Source organism: Chenopodium quinoa, unplaced genomic scaffold (genome assembly GCF_001683475.1).
Source record: "Chenopodium quinoa cultivar QQ74 unplaced genomic scaffold, ASM168347v1, whole genome shotgun sequence".
NCBI classification, from domain to species: Eukaryota; Viridiplantae; Streptophyta; class Magnoliopsida; order Caryophyllales; family Amaranthaceae; genus Chenopodium; species Chenopodium quinoa.
Window position 1 is genome coordinate 7,687,665 of NW_018743955.1, and position 26,626 is coordinate 7,714,290.

At 36.7% G+C, this 26,626-nt stretch overlaps 4 protein-coding genes across 6 annotated transcripts; 2 read left to right on the forward strand and 2 right to left on the reverse strand.

Annotated features, from left to right (window-relative positions):
- Positions 1 to 6,434: 6,434 nt before the first annotated feature.
- On the reverse strand, positions 6,435 to 17,021 carry LOC110689394 (protein NPGR2-like). 3 transcript variants are annotated; one of them, XM_021866178.1, is made up of 6 exons: positions 16,437 to 17,021; positions 15,391 to 15,665; positions 12,180 to 12,432; positions 8,790 to 10,015; positions 8,087 to 8,237; positions 6,435 to 7,320 (listed from the first exon to the last, which is right to left on the reverse strand). In XM_021866178.1, exons 2-6 carry the CDS (start codon positions 15,649 to 15,651, stop codon positions 7,001 to 7,003), a joined length of 2,211 nt encoding a protein of 736 aa, XP_021721870.1. In that variant the 5' UTR covers positions 15,652 to 15,665; positions 16,437 to 17,021; the 3' UTR covers positions 6,435 to 7,000. The 3 variants fall into 3 exon arrangements, with proteins under 3 accessions (XP_021721870.1, XP_021721869.1, XP_021721868.1); XM_021866177.1 differs by having other exon boundaries at positions 15,391 to 15,668; positions 16,437 to 17,020; XM_021866176.1 differs by having other exon boundaries at positions 15,391 to 17,021.
- A 3,536-nt stretch (positions 17,022 to 20,557) lies between these two features.
- On the reverse strand, positions 20,558 to 22,428 carry LOC110689395 (glycine-rich cell wall structural protein-like). Its single transcript, XM_021866180.1, has one exon. The coding sequence runs from the start codon at positions 22,330 to 22,332 to the stop codon at positions 20,902 to 20,904; it is 1,431 nt and encodes a 476-aa protein (XP_021721872.1). The 5' UTR covers positions 22,333 to 22,428; the 3' UTR covers positions 20,558 to 20,901.
- Positions 22,429 to 23,835: 1,407 nt separating this feature from the next.
- On the forward strand, positions 23,836 to 25,665 carry LOC110689522 (zinc finger MYM-type protein 1-like). The gene has a single exon (XM_021866303.1). The coding sequence runs from the start codon at positions 23,836 to 23,838 to the stop codon at positions 25,663 to 25,665; it is 1,830 nt and encodes a 609-aa protein (XP_021721995.1).
- An 11-nt stretch (positions 25,666 to 25,676) lies between these two features.
- LOC110689523 (zinc finger MYM-type protein 1-like) lies at positions 25,677 to 26,309 on the forward strand. The gene has a single exon (XM_021866304.1). The coding sequence runs from the start codon at positions 25,677 to 25,679 to the stop codon at positions 26,307 to 26,309; it is 633 nt and encodes a 210-aa protein (XP_021721996.1).
- Positions 26,310 to 26,626: the final 317 nt, after the last annotated feature.

Sequence of the window (26,626 nt, forward strand, 5' to 3'; positions counted from 1 at the left end):
GGTAAACATTTCGGAAATTTTTATTTTCGGGCGAAAAAAGTTTAAAAATTCCAAATTTGAAGGCTAATATCCACTTTTTTGAGAAATTTTTGAGGTTTCGGGGCCTGGTGTCGAAAAGTCTCAAAATTCTAAGGGATACATCTCGGGGTCATATAATGCCGTTTGGAACCTATATGATCATTATTTGTTGTCATAAATGAAGGAGTTATGTCTTCGTCGTGTGCAATTACTAGATATATAATTGGATCAAATTATGGAGATAATTAAGTTTGTACTTTTGGGTCGTCGTTTTGCCATAGCTAGAGGTATTAACGAACTTTGGACTAGTAAAATAGCCCAATTGGACGGATTTTATAAGGTCACACAAAGGGGCTAGATCGAGCATTAGAGGACGAGGCCCATCATGGGCCTCATCACTCTAGGTGGCCGGCCATATGGGGATTATAAGAGAGTTTTGGGCTTCGTGCCCTAGTCTAATTATAATGAGATTATAAATAGACTAGGTGCCTAGGTTTGCAAGAGAATTATGCAATTAACTGATCAGTGTGATCAAACCCTAATTAGCAAACACGAAACCCAACCCCTCTCAAAGTCCTCTCTTACACGGCTCTCTCCTCCTCCTCGGCGCACGGTGGTGTCTCGTGGTGGTGCTGGTTCGTGCGGTGGTCGGTTGTCCATAAAGGTGGTGATCGCGGTTTTCCTAAATCATTCAACCAATCTAGTATTGGTGGATGACTCGTTCGAATCTCGTGGACTAAGTAGAGGAGCAATGATGTGTCTATTTTATATTGTATCTTACCCCCGTCCCTTGGTCATAATTAGTAGTGTTTTTGGCTCTTTAGAGCCACTTTTATTACTAATTGGTGTTTTCTAGTGTTTTCGTAGATTTGGTTGACTTTTGCAGGGATTTACACTTTTGGAGTATTTTCCCGAGGTATTTTGGAGCAATCACGAGCATTGGAGAGGTACGACTGGATTTTATAGCCTAGGGCCGGTTAGAGCCATCGAACCGGTGATTAAGGGCTAGGTATAGGTGATACCGGGGCATTTGGACCGAGTATTAAAGACCGGAAGAGGAAACCCAGATTGGCCCGAAGAATTGGAGCCCAATCGTAGTCCAATTAGTGGCCTAACAGAGCCGCCCGACCAAAGAGGCTGGCGCCCGGAGGCTCGCCCGGCCGGGCGCGTGAGTTTACCTGAAGAGCAAAAACGCGCGCCCGATCGGGCGGTGCCTCGCCCGATCGGGCGCGTGTAAATATTAGGAGTTAATTTTGTCGTTTAAGTTTGTTTTAGTTGAGGATTTGTACGGAGTATAAATACTCCTCCGTAATACGATTTTAGGATCTCCCTCAGGCCCTCTCTCTTACTCTTTCTTTACTCTCTTAATTGTTTTCTTGGATTCTTTCTCTCTTAAACCTTTGTTCTTAATCTACTCTTAATTCCAGATTTGTTTGGTAACGATTTCTCTTCTCTTAATCTTAGTTGTTTATTTTATTCCTTTAATCATGTCTTACTTTATTACTTTGATTAGTTTAGTTTCTATTATGTGTGAGTAGTTTTCTTTCTAGGGTTTATAGGGATCCATAAATAATATGAAGGGGTAACTTATTATTGTTAATTATTAATGCTAGATTAATTTCCTATTGATTGATTTAATGCTCTGTGGCTAGATTAGGCCTGATCTTTTATGCATGAGTTTGACAATATTGATTCGAGATTCGACAGATGAGAATTGATGTTTAGGTCTAGTTTCAATAGACAGGTTAATTTATAAATGGTTAGGTCGAAATTCGAAAGATGACATTTAATACCGGTAAATTAATTGTGTGATTATAATACGTAGCGAAAGCCCTTTATAATCTGATTAATATATGCATTGATGAATGATTATTATATTCTACCATGGAATATTATTTATTGGTGAACCTATGCCCTAGATCCTTTTATATATTATTTTCTCCTTATTCTTGATTTCCGTAGTTTAGTTTAGGAAAAATAAGAAATAATAATCCCAACTTTGCCGAATTTCGTTTCAATAATCCCAACTTTGGATTATTCTGAAATAATCCGAACTTTGGGAGTTGTTGATTTTCTTCAATCCCTAACCGGTCAACAAAAGTCAATGACCTATTATATCAGGTCACTTGACACGTGTCAAGTCCTGATTGGTCCAAATTTTAAAAAAAAAATCAGCTAGCTTCCCCCACCGATCAACCCAAATGTCCACCATCACAACCAAGCCCACCGCCCCTCCCCTCGCCGGACCGTCGCGTTTCCCACACCTCTTGCGTCGCCGGTTTCTCCTTCCCCGAAACCCCCTCCTGTTCCTCCACGCAGCCACCGAAACCCCAAAATGTTAGCCACGAAACCCCAATGTCGCAGCCACGAAAGTGACAAAACCCCAAAATCGCAGCCACCCACCACGAAAACGGAGGTTTCACGAGTGGTTTAGGTGTTTTGGGGAGTAGGGGAGAGGTTTTAGGGAAGATTCGCGACCGGTCGGCGTACAGGTGGTCGGATTTGTGGTTGGGGGCAATTGAGAGGAGTGAGAAAATGCAAAAGGGGTTTCGTGGCTGGGGGCAATTATCCGGCAGAAGGAGGAGAATGGATTGGCGACAGTGGGAGTTGTTTTCCAGGGGAAACCCGACGCATTTGGGCGGCCGATCAGTGTCATTGGGAGGCTGGACGGATTCCTTGGTGGTGGCCGATGGCAAGAGTTTTCTAATTTATGACACGTGTCACTTAAAAAAAAAAGTAAACCATTCAACTGGTCACCGGTTGTTGGGATTGAAGAAAATTAACAACCCCCAAAGTTCGGATTATTTCAGAATAATCCAAAGTTGGGATTATTGAAACAAAATCCGACAAAGTTGGGATTATTATTTCTAATTTTTCCTTTAGTTTATTATTCAATTATAAATATTGGTTACTTAGATAATTTAGATTATAATAATTAATTAGGAGTAGAAAGACTTGTTTCCCTGTGGAGTTCGACCCTACTTCCCTATCTACTTTAGTTAGAGGACTTAGGTAATTACTTTTGATTAGGGGATACGACTTTACCCTGTCAAGCAACGCTTGAGGCTCTATTCTCTCCCTGATTGCCTGTCGAATAGATTCGTGGAATTCACGCGTCAAAGGTATGATTATGTGTCTTGTGTGTTATGCATGTGATTCTTGGGATTGGTACTTGTTTGAATATGATTCATATTATTTTCGCTGCGTAGTACCTATAAACTCCTACAATAAATGTTCGTGGTAGGCTTGAATTAATGAAATGGGTGCAAGTTGTAAACCGGTAAATTGGTCGTATAAAGGCAAATTGGATGGTTTCACCCACCCAATTGGATTCCCGGAGGGTATTAGGGACCATGGTAAACATTTTGGCAATTTTTATTTTCGGGCGAAAAGAAAAATAAAAAAATTTCAAAATTGAAGGCTAATATCCACGTTTTTTGAGAAATTTTGGAGGTTTCGGGGCCCAATGTAGAAAAGTATTAATATTTTAAGAGATACATCCCGGGGTCATATAATTCCGTTTGGAAACATATATGATCATTACATGTTGTCATAAATGTTCGTAGTAAGTTTGAGTTGATGAAATCCGTTCAAGTTGTAAACCGGTAAATTGGTCGTTTAAAGGCAAATTGGATGGTTCTACCCACCCAATTGGAATCTCGAATAGTATTAGGGATTATGGTAAATATTTCGGCAATTTTTATTTCCGGGCGAAAAAAGTCAAAAAAAATTCAAAAATTAAAGGCTTATCCACGCTTTTGAGAAATTTTGGAGGTTTTTGGGCCCGGTGTCGAAAAGGCTTGAGATTTTAGTGGATACATCTCGGAGTCATATAATTCCTTTTCGAACCATATATGTTCATTACATAATGTCATAAATGTTCGTGGTAGGCTTGAATTAATGAAATCGGTGCAATTGACCGTTAAATTGGATGGTTCCACCCACCCAATTGGACTCCCATAGGGTATTAGGGATCATGGTAAACATTTTAGCAATTCTTATTTCCAGGCTTAAAAAAGTCAAAAAATTCCATAATTGAAGTGTAATATTCACGCTTTTGAGAAATTTTGAAGGTTTCAGGGCCCAGTGTCGAAAAGTTTTGAGATTTCAGGGGATACATCTAGGGGTCATATAATGCCGTTTGGAACTATATATGATCCTTATATGTTGTCATAAATGTTAGTAGTAGGTTTGAGTTAATTAAATTGGTGCAAGTTGTAAACCGGTAAATTAGTCGTTTAAAGACAAATAGGATGGTTCCACCCACCCAATTGGTCTCCCAGAGGGTATTAGGGACCATTATAAACATTTCGGCAATTTTTATTTTCGGGCGAGATAAAGTAAAAAAAATTCCTAAAATAAAGGCTAATATCTATGTTTTTTGAGAAATTTTGAAGGTTTCGGGGCTAGTGTCGAAAAGAAATGAGATTTTAGGGGATACATCTGTAGGTCATATAATGTCGTTTGAAACCATAAATGATCATTATATGTTGTCGTAAATGTTCGTGGTAGGCTTGAGTTAATGAAATCGGTACTAGTTGTAAACCGGTAAATTGGCCGTTTAAAGGCAAATTGGATGGTTCCACCGGACACCCGGAGGGTATTAGAGACCATGGTAAAAAATTTTGGCAATTTTTATTTCCGGGCAAAAAAAAGTCAAAAAATTCAAAAAAATAAAGGCTATATCCACACTTTTTGAGAATTTTTGAAGTGTTCGTGCACTGTGTCAAAAAGTTTTGAAGTTCTATGGAATACATCTCGGGGTCATATATTATCGTTTGGAACCATATATGATCATTATTTATTGTCATAAATGTTCTTGATAGGCTTGAATTAATGAAATCAGTGCAAGTTGTAAACCGGCAAATTGGTTGTTTAAAGGCAAATTGGATGGTTCCACCCACCCAATTGGACTCCCGGAGGGAATTTGGGACCATGGTAAACATTTCGGCAATTCCGGGCGAAAAAAAGGTCAATAAATTCCAAAATTGATGGCTAATATCCACGCTTTTTGAGAAATTTTGGAGGTTTTGGATAAAGCTGTCAATTCGGGTAAACGGGTCGGGTTTAGATCGGTAAGAGTGGGTTGGGTCAACTCGGGTCAGGTCAAATCGGATTAATTCCATAACCTATGCGGGTCGGGTTTGGGTTGAGTCGGGTCATGTCGGGCCATACTTCTTATCGGGTTGGGGTCGGGTTTATGTTGGGTTACATTCGGGTCGGGTGAACAGTAGGTCGGGTTACATTCGGGTCGGGTTGAATTTTTGGGTTTGGTAAGTAATAGGTATGGTAAAATTCGGGTCGGGTCAATCACAAGTCGGGTTGAATTTGGGTCAGGTCAATAACAAGTTGGGTTGATTTCGGGTCGGGTTTGTAATAAGTTGGGTTAAATTCAGGTCGGGTTAGGAACGGTCGGGTTGAATTTAGGTCAGTTTAGTAACAAGTCGGGTTAAATTTGGGTTTTGGCGGGTTAAAACGGGTTTGGGTCAATTTCGGTTCAAGTCGGGTTCGGTTTAGGTCAACAATTTACGGGTTACATTCGAGTCGGGTCATCTCCAGGTCAGTTCATGTTTGGGTTTGGGTCTCACATACTCGGGTCAACTCGGGTCTAGGGTTGATTTCAGGTCTAGTTAAATCGGGTTTAGGTCACCATTTTTTCGGATTTAAATGATTCGGTTAATAATCGGGTTTGAGTTGGTATTTTGGATCGGGTCAACTTTTGACAGCTTTACTTATAGCCTTCAAATTTTGACAATATTTGGCTTGTTCAAGCCTCGAAAAAAAAGAATTAGGGGTGCTTCTTGCAAACCTCACGTGATCCTAAGAGGTCATTTGAGTGGACAAAATCATCCAATTTGGCTTTCAATATTGATTCAACCGACAAGTACACACTTCCCTTTTAACTCGAGACTACCGCATGCCTTTATGTGATTGACTAGTGGCCATATAAAGTTCCAAACAATTTTATATGACCCTTGACTAGTGACCATATACGATTCCAAACAATTTTATATGACCCTTGATGCATCCCTTGCCATAATTTGAGTTTTTATATACTAGGGCTCGTGTATATAGCCTTCATATTTTGGCTCGAGAGAAGATTTTTGAACCTGGTAAATGTTCCCAGGATTTTCCAAGGGGCCTGAGCGGCCTACTTGGTACCCAAAACTATCTTACTCATTCTTCCACCTCTCGTTATCCTGTTAAGAACTACTGCACCTTCAATCCATACCAAATCAAGTTGCATTCCTCTCATGACCCCTATTGAATATGTGGGATTCATAATTGGTTGCAGAAAATAATATAGTACTAAAGGTTTCCATAATTGTAGCATTTTTTTTAATAACGCGTGTATTGTCACCTTTTTTTTTAAAAAAAAAAATTGAGATTCATTGTCATCTACTCATCTATTGATCTTTTTTTTTTTTTTTTTTTTTTTTTTGACGAAACTCATCTAGTGATCTATATACACCTAAGTCTGCCTTAGGAAATTGCTTGGGACTTCATCAAAGCATTGGGACTTTATTAACATGCCTTTTATGTCAAGACTCCAGCAAATATGATTTGTAGGCATATTGTAGCCTTTCAAGCGATGAACCTGCTTTACGGACAACCTTAAACACTACTATGGATCAGATTAAAATCCTATAATTTTCTGAAATTTCTATTCAAATTCAAGATCTCATTACCAAATAGTAATGGTATGATTGGTATAAGTGATTTATGATATTTGACCACTGCACTAAAGCCAGTCGATAGATATCCTAGGCTATGCATATGAATCAAAATACGATGCATATCTAAATTACTTGCAAGTTTGCAACCTAATTGGGGCAATTGCTATCCAAAACTGTGGTTTATGATGGATTGACTTTCAACTGTGGTTTATGAATCCCTATGTTAGAAAACCTTCCTGGCCCGAGAGCCTGTGAGTTTCCTGCAGAAAATTTTCTATAACAATAAGACCTGTACAACAGAACACCTAACTGAACGGTTCAACAGGAGCAGTTTCTTGAAGAAGAGCAGCAGCCTCAAAACATTCAAGAGCTTCAGTTGTTGCTGCACCTTCAGGTTCAGATCGATGTAGCAGCCCGAGAATGTGCCAGGCTTTATGATTAGTCCTGTCAAGACGAATTGCTTGCCTAATAAAGGTTATGGCAATTGGCAGGGTTTGATCTCCGAATTGCACGAGACTTTGAGCCATGGAAATCAAGCTAGGAACATGGTTGGGATCCTGGTCCAGCGCATCCCAAAATGACTTCTGAGCTTCTTTTTCAAGTCCCTTTGCTAGGTAAAGTAAACCTTGTGCACAATACATTATACACACAAGCATCAGTACTGATGACAAAATCAATCACAAAGCTCGTCAAATGACAGGTAAGTACAGTGAAATAATTTTTGAACAACTACATGTTGGACAGCCACAATCACTACTAATGGCTTTGGACCTAGCCCATCTATTCCAGCTGTTATGGACAACCAATTGACAGCACTAGCATATGAGGGGGAAGGAGAATAAACTTCTCTAGCTATGCTTAATGGTAGTGCTACACAATACATGTGAAGAAATTGTGGATGAGATGAGGGGGGCAATTTTCGGGCCTGGATCCTAACTCACAACAACTAACTGCAATACTTATTAGATGCTTAGACTTTGTAAGACATTGGTCCTTACAGTTCACACACAAAAACCTAAATCTACAGCTAATGGCTCCTTGTGCTAAAGATTTTTGAACACACTACTCACATGCCACTCAATGCTAGTTGCTCACTTGCTCAGTCTATCAAGCAGATAACAAGGGATTATGGATTATGCAATGGTATCTAAAGTACGCATGTAGAAGGTCATATTTTCATTATCTGCCAAGCATCCAATGGAAAAAGACAAGGTTCTTGTCTCCAATCAGTCCAACCAAATATGAACATACAGAAGAGAGGGGCTGGGGAGGAGCTACGTCAAAGGAATGGTAAAAATGGCTGCAAAAAGTAGGTATCAATTCCTCATTTTCTATCAAAACTATCAATGTGGGCCTGCAAGAGAAATGATGGACTTGAATATATCATTTACCTCTGGAATGACATCTAGAAGCAGAATGAGGACATAGTGCCTCTGATTTTGAGAGGCAGACCTCAGCATCTCGCCATTGTGATAGGCTTGTGTACACGTTGGCCAGGTCATGCCATGTCTCCATCTCCAAGATTTTATCTTCCTCCTTCCTCTGTCATCATAATTTCAATGTATAGTCATCCCATTACGTACCTTACCAGAGCAGACACTATGAAGATTTTCAAATAAATGGTTTATCTTATATGCTAAAATTCAATTATGGTGTCTTGTCAAAAAATAATATGGTGTCAAAACAAAACAACAAAGCTTAACAAAGAACACATCAAGTACATTGACTTGCAGTTCTTTTGGTACAATCAGTACAAAAATGTCAAGTTCTTATGCTGATCATTATTCTTTTGCAGTTTAGAATACTTGTAAAAAATATGTAGGCAGAGAGCACAATAGTGGCCAAGTTATAGCTCTTTAATCGCAATCCTCATGATTTATGAATTTCTTATTTCAGAGTGATTATCAAATTTGATGATTTACAACTGACAAAAATAAATATTTTCTTACAAAAAAAATTACGAACCAAGAATAAGGATCTGACATTGTTTGCAATGAATATTCAGAAAATCAATTTGGACTATTGAAGTTATCCAGAATAGAAAGGAGAACAGTCACTAGGAAATGGAGTTAAATAAGCAACAGAGAAATATACCTCTATAATCTTTTTCTTGATGCCAAAAGGCCCGCTACTTTTCTTCTGAACTTGAAGAACTGCAAGAAGATGAGTATATGTCTGTATGGCAATCTTAGTTTTGCCTTGGGCAATTTCGAGTTTTGCTCTGGTTCTCAATAATTCAGCATGTTCCCACTTCCCAGTTTGTTCCAAAGCAGCATTGATTATAGTTTCTGCATCAATGTAGCGCTTCTGAGCAGAGAGTATACGACCCAGAAGAACCCATCCTGCAGTACCTGAACTAGCCTCCAGTTTCAGCAATTTTTTTGCATACGAGAGTGCAATATCCAACTTCCGCTGCTCAGCATTTTCTAAGGCAAGATGATATATGACATTTGCGTCTGTTTCATTCGTCATTGCTTCAGCAGTTCCCAACAGGTCTAGAGCTTTAGATTGCATCCGTGCTCTTTTAGAGTCAGAAGTAACCGATTTGGATTGTGCTGATGACAAAATACCTAACAAGCAGGTGGCTTTACAGGACAGTTGTTCACAGTCTCCTTCCAGTTTCTTGATCGCTTTTCCAGAATAATTGATCCCTTCTTCAGCGAAATTTGAATCTTTAGCACAGATTTTCGAAGCAAGTAATAGTTCATGCGTGCAGTTGTGAATTTCGCGGTCATTAAGAAGATTCCTCAGTAGGTTTAAGCTAACCTTATCTTCTCCTAGTCCATGATAACATAGCGCAAGGCTGCTATAATTCTCTTTCCTGTCAATGGCACCAGCAGGTAATTCTTCTAATTGACGAGCTAGGATGCTTAAATCTCCAGATGTAGATAGCGCAAAGGAAAGATGATCCACGATTGATGGATCCCAGTCAATCCTTCTCTGAAGAAATTTCTTCAGCAAGAGCAAAAGAAGTAGAATTGCCTCTTCTATATTGTCACTAGGAACATATGCCCCTTCCACTTGAAAACGAAGTGTTGGGGGGCTTGCATCAGTACCACTATACAATAGAAAAATTGCAAATTCTTTTTCAAGCCTTGCTTGAGTTCCCATGTCAAGATTCCAATTATAAAGTAATGCATGACGATATGATGAAATTGCTTTATTGGGGCACAAAGCAAGTTTCCACAACTCAGGTTGCAACTCTACTGTACTTTCCAAGGTCTCTTGCATTTTACAGTGGGTGGAAAACCGTCCGTTCAAACCCTCTGGTATTGCAGACTCTATAGTTTCCACAATCACCTGGCATGATTGAGCAGCTTCTGCAGAAAGATACAGATTACAAAATTAGTCTTTAAACTAATTCTACAATCATGAGAAATTGACTATTAAATTATGCCACGGGGGAAGCCCCACAGGTTTATAATACTATGCTACTCAAAGAACAAGCACACTCACATAATGCTACTTTAAATCTATTAGAATCAAGCATGTAGGACCTAGTGAAGTTATCTTAACCACATGATCATACTGAGAAACAAACTCTAAGCAACGTGAAAGAGCTTCACACTGATTCTGATGCGCATGTTGGGGTGGAAATCGGCAGAGTAAAAGGCAGTCAAAGTAGTTAGAATACAAGAGCCACAGCAAGTCTGTAAAATGGATACATTGAAGATAATCCCGAGCCAATTATGTTCTATTGGCATATACTCCCTTCATCTTGATTTAAGATGAAATTCCCATATGATAACGTCCCAAAATTAATTTAACATCTGGTTTTAACATATCTTTTACTCTACTCTTTTTCCAATGTTAAAGCTGGGTCTCATACCCACTTTACTTATTTTTCTCTACTTTTTCACCCTCCTTAATCTCCATGTAAAAGGTAGATGTTAGCTTTAAGATGGGATGGAGGATAAGTCTAATTTCTTGCTCCAAGTTTTACATTGTTAGGACTATGGTCAACTTGACCATGGATAGACTCAAGTTTTTCAACTTCACAACATTAGTTTCTGAAGAGCATTGTTATTCATGGACTTTTAGTAGTTCATGACATAAGATTTCAAAAATATACAAAATTTTATGGCTGAGAAGATATTTTGAATGGCATGACAGAGTCAAAAATATGATTTCTGTGAAATAACTCATGCCTTGGGTCATGTGTATGTGGGTTTGTCATCAACCAACCCAAGCATGACGCATAGCATTAGATATTAGCCCATTACACTATTAATTTAGGGTTTTTTTTTTTGTCCAAAAACAAATAAATAAAGAAACTTTTTACCAATAGTTATAAATTTTTTAGGCTTCAAACATATCGGTATATTTGGGACAAATATGCTGAGAATTTGAGTGAAAATGGAATGGGGGTAATTGTCCAATTGGGAAAGAGTAGGAAGGAAAATGATGACAAAAAATCTTGTCACAAATAAGGTGAATTTATGTGGGAAAAAAAAATTTGCCACGACAAGAATGATGTGGAGGATTGAGAAAGGGGTATAAAGAGAGCCATGAACAATTTTTCTAGGTTAATGGTTGTGCATGCTCTAAGTGAGATGTTTAGGATACTTTAATCATATAATATGGCAATTGAGTATTTATATGGACCAACTTAACCCAAAATGTATGCAATGTAAATTCTTTAGATCCTAATTTAGGTGCAAAGAACTATTCGTCATATCCAGCATCCTAAATCCTGATCCAGATCAATTCAAATCATTACTGAAGCATACCTGCATTGGCTGCATACTTATATGAGAGCAGTGGAGCAATTAAGGTAATTATCCATCAAAAAACCTGTTCACCCTAATAAACTTATTTTAGGGAAAAACAATTTTAAAAAAGGGCTGACAAGTTTAAAAAAGTTTGCTCAAGTTCCAAACTTCCAATAAAGGCTACCCAAGCTCATTTCACAACTACATTGTATTCAGATAAGCTGTTATAAGTGGATTTCAGGAGAAAATAACACACTATACCTCATAACAAGCAAATCCTCTTTCCTAATGTACTGCCTATCATATGAACATAAATCTTTTTGTTTCACGTCCGTATTGCATCTAAATCAACCTCTAAATTTTAGGATGTATCCAAGGTTCCACCTTACCCTCAAGCTTTTACATACAAATAAACCATTGAGTTGCTTAAATTAAACCCTTAAACATTTCTGTCCTAACTCCTGAGTCCCTCATTTCTCAGCAATGATACATCTAGATGCCAACAAGGTAAAAAATCCAATAGATACCCAACCATAAAAAAATTCAAACTTTCCACGATCACTTTGAACCTAATGTACCATCCCCAACCCATCAATCAAAAACATCATGACATGAGACTTCCCTACAACAACCAAGCAAGAAAAAGGCCAACAGGGTGCCAGGACAGATTTCTTACAAATGAGTTATGAACATGTTGATCACCACAAACTAGCATCTGAAGTCCAAGATCATAAAAGTATGAGAAATAAGAAGAAAATAAATTAATAAGTACCTTCAAACCTTTCAAGGGCCTGCAATGACTTTGCTTTGAGAAATATTGCTTCAATAAGGATACTAACAGCATGCATTGACATGGGCAGCACTACATCAATCTGTGAATCGCGTCTTTGCAGATCACATCTCCCGGCTAATGAAACTTTGATATTAGGCATAACTGCATCAATGTCAATACCTTCAAAAACGCGAAGTGCTGCTGCTATGTTTCCCTTCTGGTACTCAAGTCTTCCTAACAAAGCTCTGGCTTCCTGTACATTGTAGCAGCACTCATGAGACATTGCAGCAATTTTGTTTTCCAAGTCTAATAAAAGCCCAATGTAGAAAATTATTATGTCAATGAGGTATTTAAAGATAAAAGAAAATTCCTGATTTTTTTTAAAAACAATTCTGTAAATCAGCTCCTCAAAGTCTTGAGACGGTGTGCATAAAGATGATTTTCTTTCCTTCCTTTCCAAGATTTAGTATCCTCTCTTTCTTTGTTTAATAGAAATGAATAGATCTATTTCGAAAAAAAAATGTGGGAAGGAAGGAGAGTGATCTAATTCTGCAACCAATAAGCACCAACCAGGTCTCAAGTTGGTCACTATATGGAAATTTCTTCTGTTGATACAACGGGGGGATTTCTTTCTTGTTTAATTATACAAACCAACAGAGCCTAATAAAACATAGTTATACACAAATCCTTGAAAGTTTTTTCATAAAAATATGATTATACCAGAAGACAAAGTGTTATTGTCGTAATACCTCCAGATGGAGGACTGCTGCTTTTGTGCCATTGGGCAAGGAGGGGCATAGAGGAAAAACAGTTCAGGTAACTTTAACATAGTATGGGTGTGTGCAATAAGATAGCCCAAGTCCACCCATGCCACTAACTCGCTAAGAATCACCCCATGTTACCAAGTCCGACTATATACGACTAAGAATCACCCCATTGTTCATATTGCATAAGAAATGAAGTATCACCATCCATCATTTATAAGACCTTCTCTCATGGAAAAACTACAAAACCATGGTCACAAGTTGCAACAATTCACTAATTTCACCCAGATGTGGGTCAGCTGATAGTTCCTACTTCACAGTATTTAATCAACAATAAAGACTCGATGATTAGAATAATTCAGATTAATTAGTCCTTCAAAAAGTAAACCATTGATTTTAATGTTTCTTGATTTTCACTATCCAAGACTTATGCTCTAAAAAAAGAAGCAATATGGTTATCAATCAATCTGCTTTCCCTCTGCAAAAAGAAATGGAGAAAAGTGAAAAAAATATTCTAGCAACTGGATTTGGCTGCAGTTGGGTACATAAGAACTAAGAAGCACCTTATAAGCAACCAGATATGCCATCACGAGGAGCTTAGGAGTAGGGGAGCAGAAAGATTAGGATATCCAAGAATAAATGGTGATTATGTGGCCTTTACAATTTCTTTTTCAATTAACAAGAGCTTCCTACTTCCACTACACTTTTTTCAATATTGGCTTTTATGGCATTTCTCACTCTAAGCTTACATTGGAAAAGCAATGTATCAAAAATGTAATCTCTTGTTTCCAATCGCCACATAAGCATCTTGTTCATGCGGCTTTACAATCTTTAACTGGCTTACTTTATTTTATTATTTTATAATTTTTTAACTCGTCTACTGACCCTTTCAAAGATCTCCAAGACTGTCATCAAATTAAGATTCTCTGATTGATGTAGAATCTTTTAGATTCATCACTGCTGCAGCCAAAGTTAACTATATAGCACTAAACTGAATCAGTCCCTAATTATCTCGAGAGTCCCTATCTATCAAGGCCGTTTCATTAGTATCATTATGCATAACTTATCTAAATTCTATTTAAACCAAAGTTAAAAATATCATTCAAGTAGCAACAATATTACAAGCATAAACAGAACTTCCCACCCAATCTCACAATCACAGATAATACTCCAGAAATGAAACACCTAAACTAAATATTTTCAACATATAAGCATGCCAAACAGTCATCTGCATGTTAGATAAAGTGTTCCTGAGACTTTAACCATAGGTAGTTTCAACACTGCCTTTTGGGCAAGAGCACAAATTCTGTCATAAATTGCAAAGTCCTGCATTCTAACATGTGAAAGAACTCGTATGACATGAGAATTTTACGCGAAAGCTCAGTAGCCAACCACGAAACAAGGGGATTTTCTATAATTTGAAGATAACTTACAATAATGTAAGCTAAACCCTTTACATTAAAGTAAGCTAAAGTTTGAAAGGACGGGCAGAAAAGGACTCCCTTTATAGAGATAGGCTATGGCCACATTGTAAACAATTAACAATATTTACTGTTATCTCTTACTTCTATTACTCCGAGAGTGAGGGGCAAGGGAGAGGAGCAGGCGTCAAGTTACCAGTGGGTAGATTTTTTACTTGTAAGCCTCAACATGTAATGCAGGAGAAAAGATATTCCAGGGATTAAAAACAGAAAATTAGGACTAATTTCAAGAAACATCCTGCTTCTTCAACCAATTTATTCTACTCTTTATGAACACTTCTAGCTTAGATGCAGGTTTAGATTCTTGAGAAGCTTCATACTTAATTAGCATTCCAAAAAACGGTCTTTTGTAGTTATAATAGCTGAGTACAGATATTTGGACAGCCAGCCTAATTATTACTCATCAAACAATAAGTGATATACAAAGTTCTACGGCAAGAGACAATTTGACCTTTTACATGGTTATAAAGCTTCATTGATAAAACTAAACAGTGTCTCTACCTTCTTCCTTGATCTTTAAGAACTACAATGCTACATTACTTGTTAGAACTATCCACATATGCAAGATTTGTTTCATATAGAAATTAGAGACTCTGACCTTCTTATTCACAGTTGCATGCATAATAAGTTTAGATGAAACCCTACAGGCTACAACACCATCAGGTCAAATGACTCCAGTAAAAAAGAAGAGTGATATAATAACTAAGTAATCATACCATAATCTAACTTCAAAAAGTGAGTTTTTAGCAAATCAGCAATCGGAGAAACCATTTCAAATTTTAGAAAACTTGAATATCTTAATAATTAGCTTAACAGAACAAAAACGGATGATGTATCATACACAGGTTAGCAATGCATAAGCTGAATTAGGTATAATCTATCAATTAAAACCTCTTAGATTTCATCATTACCCCAAAATAATTACGAATAAATGATTTGATACTTAGAAGAGCATTGATAAGCTACCTCATAGTTCAAGTAACCACTTGCACGAAGAGATAGTTCAGCTTCTTCAATGGTGCTCATATTCGGCTTTGGGACAACCTCCCCAGCTTGACCTGAAAAACCACCGCTGGCTGAATAATCCCTGGTAGCTAAGGAAGAATCTGATGATTCAGCTGCTTCATCTTCCCTAACTTGCTTCCCTAAGAAAATGCACTTCATCATCTTCTTTAATCCGCCTTTACCACCGTTTCTCCGACTCTTCCTCGAAGGTTTGGCTTTCATATTACACACAAATACTTCTTTACCGCCCCGAATACACATAATAAAAAACGTCAGATGAAAAACTTAAATGATGCTGATACTATATCTCTCCTATAAATATACAGAACATACAGAGTTTCTGCAAACTTTGGCCATCTACATTGAGATTTTTCTAACCTCATAACAGAAAGGCAAACTTATACAAAGATGTTAAGATTTCAACCATCATAAACAATTAAAAATCTGGAGAAAATTACAAAACTGCAAATTTCCACATTTTCCAAGAAATGGACAAAAATTCTTCACATTACATTTTTAATTCCAAAAACCTTAATCTTATATCATAAACCTTGAAAATTGAGCACATTCAAACAAGCTTCAAATTAATCAGAAATCAATAAAATCCAAACTCCAGAAACCCAGTTTCTCCCCCAATTATTAAATAAAAATAAATTAATAAATAAAAATAAATAAATTAATAAATAAAAAATAAAATTAGAACATAAAAACCCACCAAACTGAAAAACTCAATCAACACCCATTAATCACAATGAAATGCAAAATTAAGCATCAATCACCAACAAAAAGTCCTATAATCCAAAATTCAACATCAAAAACTCAATTAACACCCATTAATCACAGTAAAAGCACATAATTAAGTTATCAATTAGCAGGAAAAAGCCCCTGAATACAGTACTAAACAACAACAAAACACTACATTAAAGCAAACAGTGAACTGAATAAAAGTAGGAATCAAAGTCATAATCATAGGAATAAAAAAGAAAAAAGAAAAGAGAAAAGTATACCTGCTGTTGATTGAGAAAAAGCAAAAAATTGTTAGACCCAGAAAACATTTTAATCCTCTGCAGTATATAAAGCCTCCTAAATGCTAGAATTGGCCTATAATCCACAGACCCACCAACCAAATTGCCTCTTTTCATATTACACCTTTATTATACATGTATAATATATGGTATGAAATCACAATTTAGCAAAAAGAAATCTCTAAAATAGCTAACAAATCAAACTTTGGTATATATAAGAGTAAATAAGAGGTTGGATAATGAAAATATATTCTAAAATTACCAATAAAAATTAAATTATTTTCTGGGTTTCTAAGCATGAGACTGTCAATTGTGAGAGTTTTTTTTTCATAGATTTTTTTATTACAATAATTTTAAGAAGAAGAAGAATGTCCTGTATTTTTGGGGGTCCACTTTAGTCAAATATGAGTTCTTGGATTGTCATATATGGGTCAACTACGTGCTAATTGACAATGATTTGTTTAATTTTTCGAGTTTCATAATTATTTATACTTCTTAATTTAATTATGAAAATGATTATCCAATGTGAAATTGGCTTGGAACTTGGGCACTTATGCGTAGTCTTTTTTGTACAAACATCATTTTTTTTATGTTTGTGACTTGTGAGCCACTTGAAAAAATTGTGATGCATTTGAGAAAAAGACATAAATTGTACTTGTAGCAAATGATATAATTATCGTGAAAATTATAGATTTGTAAGGAGTGCTATTAGCCCTAATTTAAACCCTTAATTGCATAATGATTGTTATAATATGGTTTTAAATTGCCTCTGGAATGTGATTTTCTAAAACAAATACTTGTTAGTGTCATATATTAAACTCTTAACCTTGCAAATAAAACATACGGACTTAACGAAATGTATATAGAATAACTAATCAAATAATAATTTAGAAGGTCGTTCCTCTCCTTTGTCTAAGATTAATTACGATAATATGATTAATAATTAATAAAGTAACTATAAATTGAGTTCTTGCTTGTTGTCAGCTGACAGTAAACATATTGACAAATCTTGTAACGAAATAAAATCATATCATAGTTATTTAAAGTGGAGATAAAATACCATAATTAGTTTAGAATATATTTGAGCTTTGTTTAAACTGTTTTTTCAGAACGTGTATTTACCAGTTAGAACTTGATTTCACCTTGTCATGTATACAAAAGGACTTAAACAAATGGAGTAGTGGTTGAAGTGTAATAAGTATTGCACAAACATGAGGCAATAATTTTGCACACAAAAAGTCATAAGTAATAGAATTCACCTCAAAAGAAGTTAATAAGAAGTTGGTGAAATCATTAGTATATGTACATGAATTGTACAAACATGCATTAATTATATATTTTTATCTTTCTTTGCAATGTGAAGTCATGGATATTGACATACTATGCTTCTTTGCTCTGATTTTGTCATTTCTTCATATTTTTTTGTTTTGTTATGTGTTTATTTATACAACTTCACATGAAATCCTTATCCTCTTTCTCCCTCTCTTCTAACCACAAGCAAACTAATACAACTCGACAAATGTTACATTTTTCAAGTTGTTTGGATCTTCACGGTTTCTTCTGCTTTGTAATTTTCCATCACCTTCTAATCCTAATTGGACAATTTTAAATAGTACGGATTGGTACAACAGAAGCAATATATTACAACGTAATTTCTCTTTGAGGTAGCCAACGAGTTGTTTAAATTGGAGTAGAATAATCTATTTTTTATGAACTTTTTTATATTGAAAAGATTTTGTAATACTCTATTATGTTATCTATTTGATGCAAAAGTCAAGACTCAAAAGAGAAATATAGTGAAAATGTATTCCTTCCTTTTATTAAGGGTTGAGAAGAAATATCATTAGTCATAAATATGCAATTATGATATGAGCAATGTCATATTAATTGTAAAATAATGACTTAAATTGCTATGTATCATTTAATTTTTCGTTTGACTTAATATTAATGTTGTTTTCTTTGTTTTTAAAAGAAAAATACTCCGTATTTTATGTACATTAAATTTTAATTTATACATTGTTATAATCCATGAAGACGAGATACAAATTTCACATCAACTATATTAAAATGGATATGATGTTGGTATCTCAATAAGACGGGATTATTATATTATATCACTTCGTAGTTATTGAGTGTGTATGTCCTCGGCCTTTTTACCCGTTTTTCCAAAAAAAAATGGGAGAAATGAATTATTATTGTGGATTTGATGAGATATACAGTTAAATAATGTTAGTTTACGTGTAAAAAAAAATATTAGTTTGAATATTTAAAGGATCAAACTTAATTTTACCATAAGAAAATATTAAAACGGTTTTTTTGGCATCCTACGAGTACAAATGAATATGCATGGAAATTAAAAATTAGACAAGGGAATATGTGATGTGTCTATTTTATATAGTGTTTTACCCCCGTCCCATGGTCATAATTAGTAGTGTTTTTGGCTCTTTCGAGCTACTTTTATTGCTAATTGGTGTTTTCTAGTATTTTCGTAGGTTTGGTTGACTTTTGTAAGGATTTGCACTTTTGGAGCATTTTCCCGAGATATTATGGAGCAACTACGAGCATTGAAGAAGCACGACCAGTTTGTATAGCTCAGGGCCGGTTAGAGCCATCGAACCGGTGATTAAGGGCTTGGTATATGTGATACCGGGGCATTTGGACCGAGTATTCAAGACCCGAAGAGGAAACCCAGGTTGGCCCGAAGAATTGGAGCCCAATCGAAGTCCAAATAGTGGCCCAAGAGTGGCGCCCGAAGGCGCGCCCGGCCGGGCGGGGGAAGCAAGGCTAGCGCCTGAACTAGTGAACTCGCTCCCGACTGGGCGCGAGAAATGTACCTGATGGAGAAAAGGCGTGCCCGATCAGGCACGTGTTATTATTAGGAGTTAGTTTTCGTCGTTTAAGTTTGTTTTAGTTTAGGATTCTCGCTTAAGTATAAATACTTTTCCGTTAAGCGAGTTTAGCATCTTCTTTTACTCTTTCTTAATTCTTTCTTAGATTTTCTCTCTCTACTTAATTAGTTCTTAGATTAGTTTCTCTCTCTTATACTTTGTTCTTAACTCTATTCTTAATTCCAAATTTCTTTGGTAAAAAATTATCTTCTCTTAATCGTAGTTATTTATTTTATTCCTTTGATCATGTCTTGTTTTACTGCTTTGATTAGTTTAGTTTTTATTATGTGTGAGTAGTTTTATTTCTAGGGTTTGTGAGGATCCATAAATAATATGAAGGGGTAATTTATTGTTGTTAATTGTCAATGCTAGATTAATTTCCTATTGATTGATTTAATGCTCTGTGACTAGATATGCGCAGATCTTTTATGCATGAGTTTGACAATATTGATTCGAGATTCGAGAGATGAGAATTGATGTTTAGGTCTAGTTTCAATAGGCAATTAGGCAGGTTAATTTATAAATGGTTAAGTCGAGATTCGAGAGATGAGATTTAATACCGGTAAATTAATTGTGTGATTGTAATACGTAGCGAAAGCCCTTTATGATCTGATTAATTTATGCATTGATGATTGATTATTATGTTTTACCTGAAATATTATTTATTGGTGAACCTATGCCCTAAACCTTTTATTCATTGTTTTCTCCTTATCCTTAATCTCCGTAGTTTAGTTTTATATCCAAATTTACATATTGGTTACTTGATAATTTAGATTACTTTAATTAATTAGGAATAGAAAGATCAGTTTTCCTTGGATTCGACCCTACTTCCCTATCTATTATTAGTTAGTGGTTTTAGGAATTACTTTTGATTAGGGGATACGACTTTACCCTATCAATATGCAAGTAACTTAATTATAAGCGTAAAATATTTTTATACTTCCTCCGTTATTACTCGCAACAAAGGGGTATTATTTTAGAGACGTAAAATATTCCTTTGTTGTGAGTAGCCAAGTAATTTGTAACGGAGGGAGTATAAAGCTTTAAAGTTATTTTGTATCTTCTCATGTAGTCATACATGAGTAATAGGCGATTAGCTGGTAAGCAATTACGTAAAATTAAAGTTAATCTAAATATGTTAAAACTTGAAAAGCTTTGAATAATTGATAGAGAACACATTAATTACTTAGCATTTAAAAATTTGGGGCCAACAAGTGCAACAACTTAAATATAAAATTGACAACTAGTTCACTGATTATTTAATCAATACAACAATACATTGAATCCATTATGAGCAGCAGTACAATTGTAGTAGCTACTGGAGTATAATTAAAAAGAAATTAAGCAAGTTTATCTAGAAACTATAGAATGAGTTACACCAAATAATCAACAAACCATGCTTATAGAAAATGATAAAAAAGAAATACAAGTACATCTTTTACTTAGGCTCTTAATAATTGGCAACAATACCAATTCAGCTCCATGCATGGATGTGGTCGCTCATGCATGAAATTCTCTCTCGTGTAGCATGTGCTTGATTAGAAAATGAAGTCTCTACCTTAGTAGTGTCCTCCAATCCCACCGCCACCACCTCCACCACCTCCAAATCCACCACCACCACCAAAGCCGCCACCAGAGCCTATTCCTCCTCCAAATCCACCACCTTTACCGAATCCTCCTCCGATGCCACCACCTTTACCGAATCCTCCTCCAATGCCACCACCTTTGCCGAACCCTCCTCCAATGCCACCACCTTTGCCGAACCCTCCTCCAATGCCACCACCTTTACCGAATCCTCCTCCGATACCACCACCCTTTCCAAATCCACCTCCGACTCCGCCCCCTAATCCTCCACCTTTTCCAATTCCACCACCAATACCGCCACCCTTTCCAAACCCACCTCCGCCTCCAAGTCCTCCACCTTTTCCAATGCCACCACCTAAACCACCACCCTTTCCAAAACCACCTCCACCTCCGATTCCTCCACCCTTTCCAATGCCACCTCCAATTCCACCTCCCTTACCAAAACCTCCTCCACCGCCTAGCCCTCCACCTTTCCCAATTCCTCCACCTAATCCACCACCCTTTCCGTATCCACCACCAATACCTCCTCCTTTTCCAATTCCACCACCAATGCCCCCACCCTTTCCAATTCCACCACCTAGTCCACCACCCTTTCCATATCCACCTCCAATACCTCCTCCTTTACCGATTCCACCACCAATGCCCCCACCCTTACCAATTCCACCACCTAATCCTCCACCCTTTCCATATCCACCACCAACTCCGCCACCAATTCCATGGCCACCACCAACTCCGCCACCTAGTCCTCCACCCTTTCCATATCCACCACCAACTCCGCCACCTATTCCATGGCCACCGCCAACTCCACCACCTAGTCCTCCGCCCTTTCCATACCCACCACCAACTCCACCACCAATTCCATGGCCACCACCTAGTCCCCCACCCTTTCCATATCCACCACCAATCCCTCCACCAACTCCATGGCCACCACCAACTCCACCACCTAATCCCCCACCCTTTCCGATTCCACCACCAATGCCGCCACCTTTACCGATTCCACCACCAATTCCATGGCCACCTCCAATGCCTCCACCAACTCCATGTCCACCACCAACTCCGCCACCGATTCCATGGCCACCTCCTAAACCTCCTCCACCACCACCTCCTAATCCACCGCCGCCGCCACCACCTAGTCCACCACCACCACCGACACCTCCACCAAATCCTCCTCCACCACCATATCCTCCGCCACCTCCAAATCCACCACCACCACCTCCTCCACCGCCACCGCCTCCACTTCCACCGCCACCTCCGCCAAACCCTCCACCAAATCCACCTCCCTTGCTAAAAAGAAACTTCTCGTCCTCATTCTTCGTTGTCTCCAAACTTCTTGCACTCACACTTGATACAAAAACATGAAAGCAAACTAAAAACAACAAAGAAAGTCTCTTAGTCCCTCCCTTCATATTGGAGATAGATAAATCAAAAGAAACTTGTATCACAAATAATAAAGGAGGAGGATTTTGTTTTGTCTATGTTGAGCAAAACATACAAACTTTGAGGAACTTTATATAGAGTTTGTAATTGGCTAATATCATTACAAGTGCATTAAATTCTATCAACAACCAACTGTTGTACGTAGTATGGTTGATATTATTTGATAATTTTACATTATTTCTAAATTATATTATCACCGATTTTATTCATTATCGTGCATTTATTACTTTCAAGGAACGACTTCTTTTTTTTATGCTACTACTTTTAGCACGGAATTGAAAATCACAGCTACTTGTACTGTTGCATTGTTACTGATTTTGATTGCTAACCAATTAACATCCCTTTTGTTGTATACTACATACGATGCATGAAATTTGTGAAAATTCACTACAACTAGATTCTATTTATCTCCTTTTAGTTTAGGCAATTGCTTTTTCGTCCATTCATATTATGTACCAACATGTTAATTTATTAGACCACGTCTTATCATAAAAAATTATAATGCACCACCAGTGGCGGAGCTAGGGTGGGTTCAAGTGGGTTCATTGAACCCACTGTTTTTTTGAAAAAAATTTAAAACTTTTTTTTAAAAAAAAAAAAATCAAAATAAGTTTAAATAGAATATTTGTGTATTATATGACAACAAGTAAAGTTGTAGCCCAGTGGTTATTTTTACCTCCAATCACACAAGAGTTTGTGGGTTCAAAACCCATAACTCACACTTTTTTTTTTTTAATTTTGTTTCCTGAGCTTTCCCTGCTTCCAGCTTTCCTCTTCCTCATTCCCCCAAATTGCAAAACCCTAACTTCTTCCTCCTTCTCTTAATCTCTTCCCGTTCTTCCTCCATCAGTCCTTCTCTTCCCGTTCTTCCTCCTTCTCTTCCCGGCGCAACACGGCAGCAGTCAGCAAAACGCCAGAACACGGTGGCAGCGGCAGCGCACCAGCCACTCACCCAGCAGGCCAGCAGACCCACCGTCGTCCGTCACAGCACTGACAGCCTCACAGCCGTGTATCGGTGTATGTAGGTAAGTGAATTTGGGGATTTTTTTTTTTTGCAAATGTAATTTACTTCTTAATTTGGGGATTTTTTTTTTGCTAAATCATTGAATACTTGAAATTCATATGCTAAATTGCTAATATACATTACGAATTGCCAATTTTTTGTAAATTGCTGAAGTTTGGTTATAATTATCTAATTTACTTCTCAAGTTCTCAATTTGGGGATTTTTTTTGTTACATTGTTGAATTTCATATGCTATTTTCTGTATTTCGTTTTCTGCCTTCTAGTTTTCATAATTTCATATGCTATTTCGTTTTCTGCCGTCTAGATTTCGTTTACTAATTGAGTAATTGACTGTAATCTTTAATTACGATAGTTTTAATTAGCTTTCTAGATTTATCATTCATTCATTGATTTCATTCTGCATTTATCATGTGTGTGTAGCAGACTAGCAGTATATACCTATTATACCATGAGTTTAGAGTCATTTTGGAAACGTGTCTGGAAGTCACAAAAGTCTTCAACTTGTTCTTCACCTAGTTCAAGGGATCCTCCAATAGAAGAACATGTGTCTCCTAATGATGATGAGGTTCCTATTGCTGCAACAATTCCACCACCTGAGAACACAGGTCCAAGTGTTCCAAATACTACTGTTGACTCCGATGATACTCGCATTTATGATGTTGATCTTCTTCCACATGACCCTGGAAAAAGAATTCCAATTATGGAGTATCCTCCTAATGATCGAGATGCCGTAAGGAGAGGCTATATTACAAAGAAACGTTGTGATTCACGCACACATAATTTTCCTCAAAGAAAAGTTGGAGGTATGCGCTGTTTTAATGTTACTTGGTTTGATAAATATGAGTGGCTTGAATATAGTGTTGAGAAAGATGCGGCTTTTTGTTTTGTGTGCTATTTGTTCACTGATAAAGTTGATTATTCTTTGGCTGTTAATGATTCCTTTATTAAAGGGGGATTTAGAGGATGGAATAAGACTGGTAGATTTGATGTTCATGTGGGTGGTATTGGTAGTTTCCATAATCAGGCTAATGAGAAATATAGTATGTTTATCAACCCAAAGACATCAGTTGCTGAATCTCTTTGCACTTATTCTAAGGAAGCTAAACTACAATACAAATCTCGCTTGACTTATTCATTGAAATGTATTAGATTTCTTTTAAATCAAGGTTTAGCTTGTCGTGGGCATAATGAAAGTGAAGAATCTTGGAATAGGGGTAATTTTCTTGCACTCTTAACATGGTTTTCAGAAAATAATAGTGAGGTAGCAAAGGTTGTTCTAGGTAATGCCCCGGGAAATAATCGAATGACTAGTCCTTCAATTCAAAAAGAACTTATTAATTGTTGTGCCAAAGAAACCAATAGACTTCTTATTGATGATATTGGGGATGACTATTTTGGAATAATGGCTGATGAATCAAGTGATGTATCTCAAAAGGAACAAATGGCCCTTTGCTTGCGTTATGTCAATAATAAAGGGAAGATAAATGAGAGGTTTCTTGGAATTGTACATGTTAAGGATACTACTGTTTTGTCACTAAAGAGTGCAATTGAGTCTTTGCTTATGGAATATTCATTGAGTTTGTCTAGAGTTCGTGGACAAGGTTATGACGGTGCTAGTAATATGAGGGGGGAGATAAATGGTCTCAAGACTTTGATCATGAATGAAACAGAACAAGCCTATTATATTCATTGTTTTGCTCACCAACTTCAATTAACCCTTGTTGCTGTTGCTAAGGATAATGATGATTGTATTTGGTTGTTTGATCAACTTGCTATTTTGTTGAATATTATTGGTGTTTCTTGTAAGCGAAGGGAAATGATAAGAGAAATACAATCTCAACATATTCTACAAGCATTAGAACTAGGAGAAATTGAAAGTGGGCAAGGTTTAAACCAAGAACATGGCTTAGGTAGGCCTGGTGATACTAAGTGGGGATCACATTACAAAACTGTTTCAAATGTTACCGCATTGTATGCTACTATTGTTAAAGTTCTTGAGAAGATTGGATCAAATAAGATTTATAAGGATGATCGCGTGAAGGCTATCACTGTCATGTCTACATTTGAATCATTTGAATTTGTATTTATGATACATTTGATGTCCGAAATATTTGGGATTACTGATAAATTGTGTCAAGATCTGCAAAAGGGGGACCAAGATATTGTTAATGCCATGACATATGTTAAATTGACTAAGGAGGGATTACAACAAATGAGGGACCATGGTGGGAAGACTTTTTACATCTTGTGGTTTGTTTTTGTGTTAAACATGATGTAGAAGTTCCTACTATGGATGATATGTATGTTCCTCGTGGAAGGTCAAGACGCTTCTTTGCCAAAGTTTCAAATATTCATCGATTTCGGGTAGAAATGTTTATAAGTGTCATTGATTTACAACTCCAAGAGCTCAATAGTAGATTTGATGAAGAAAATATGGAGTTACTTATTTGTGTGTCATGCTTAAACCCGATCAATTCATTTGCGGCATTTGATATGCAAAAGTTGTTGAGACTTGCTGAGTTATATCCCAAAGAGTTTCCAACTAATGATATGACGATGACTGCACTTCGTCATGAGCTTCAATTTTATATTAATGATGTGCGCCAAGATGCAAGGTTTGGAGACTTGAAGGGTATTCATGAGCTTTCTATGATGCTTGTTGAAACAAATAAGCATACTACTTACAACTTAGTTTACTTGCTTATAAGACTAGCATTGATCCTTCCGGTTGCAACTGCAAGCGTGGAACGAGTGTTTTCCTCAATGACATACGTAAAAAATAAGTTGCGAAATAGTATGGGTGATCAACTATTGAATGATAATTTAGTCACTTTTCTTGAAAGAGATTTATTTTCAAGAGTTAGTGATGATGATGTATTGGAACGCTTCCAAAATATGAAGACTCGAAGAATGCTTCTGTAGTCTTTTTTTTTTTTTTTTTTCATTTTTCTATGTGTAATCTATTTGTAATCCATAGTTTGAACTTATTTATGTACTGAATATTTAATTATTGTATTTTTATTCCTTTGTGAATTATGATTTTAAATTTCGGAAGTTTCGAACCCACACTTCGAAAATCCTGGTGACGCCACTGTGCACCACACTAATAATTGGTGAATCATGAATGGTGTTACCGTACTATATGTTATAATATTGATGTAGAATATTTTGGGCTTGAATTGTATGGTCACTTTAGAATATGTGAATATCAATGATCAATGCAATATAATTATCAACAG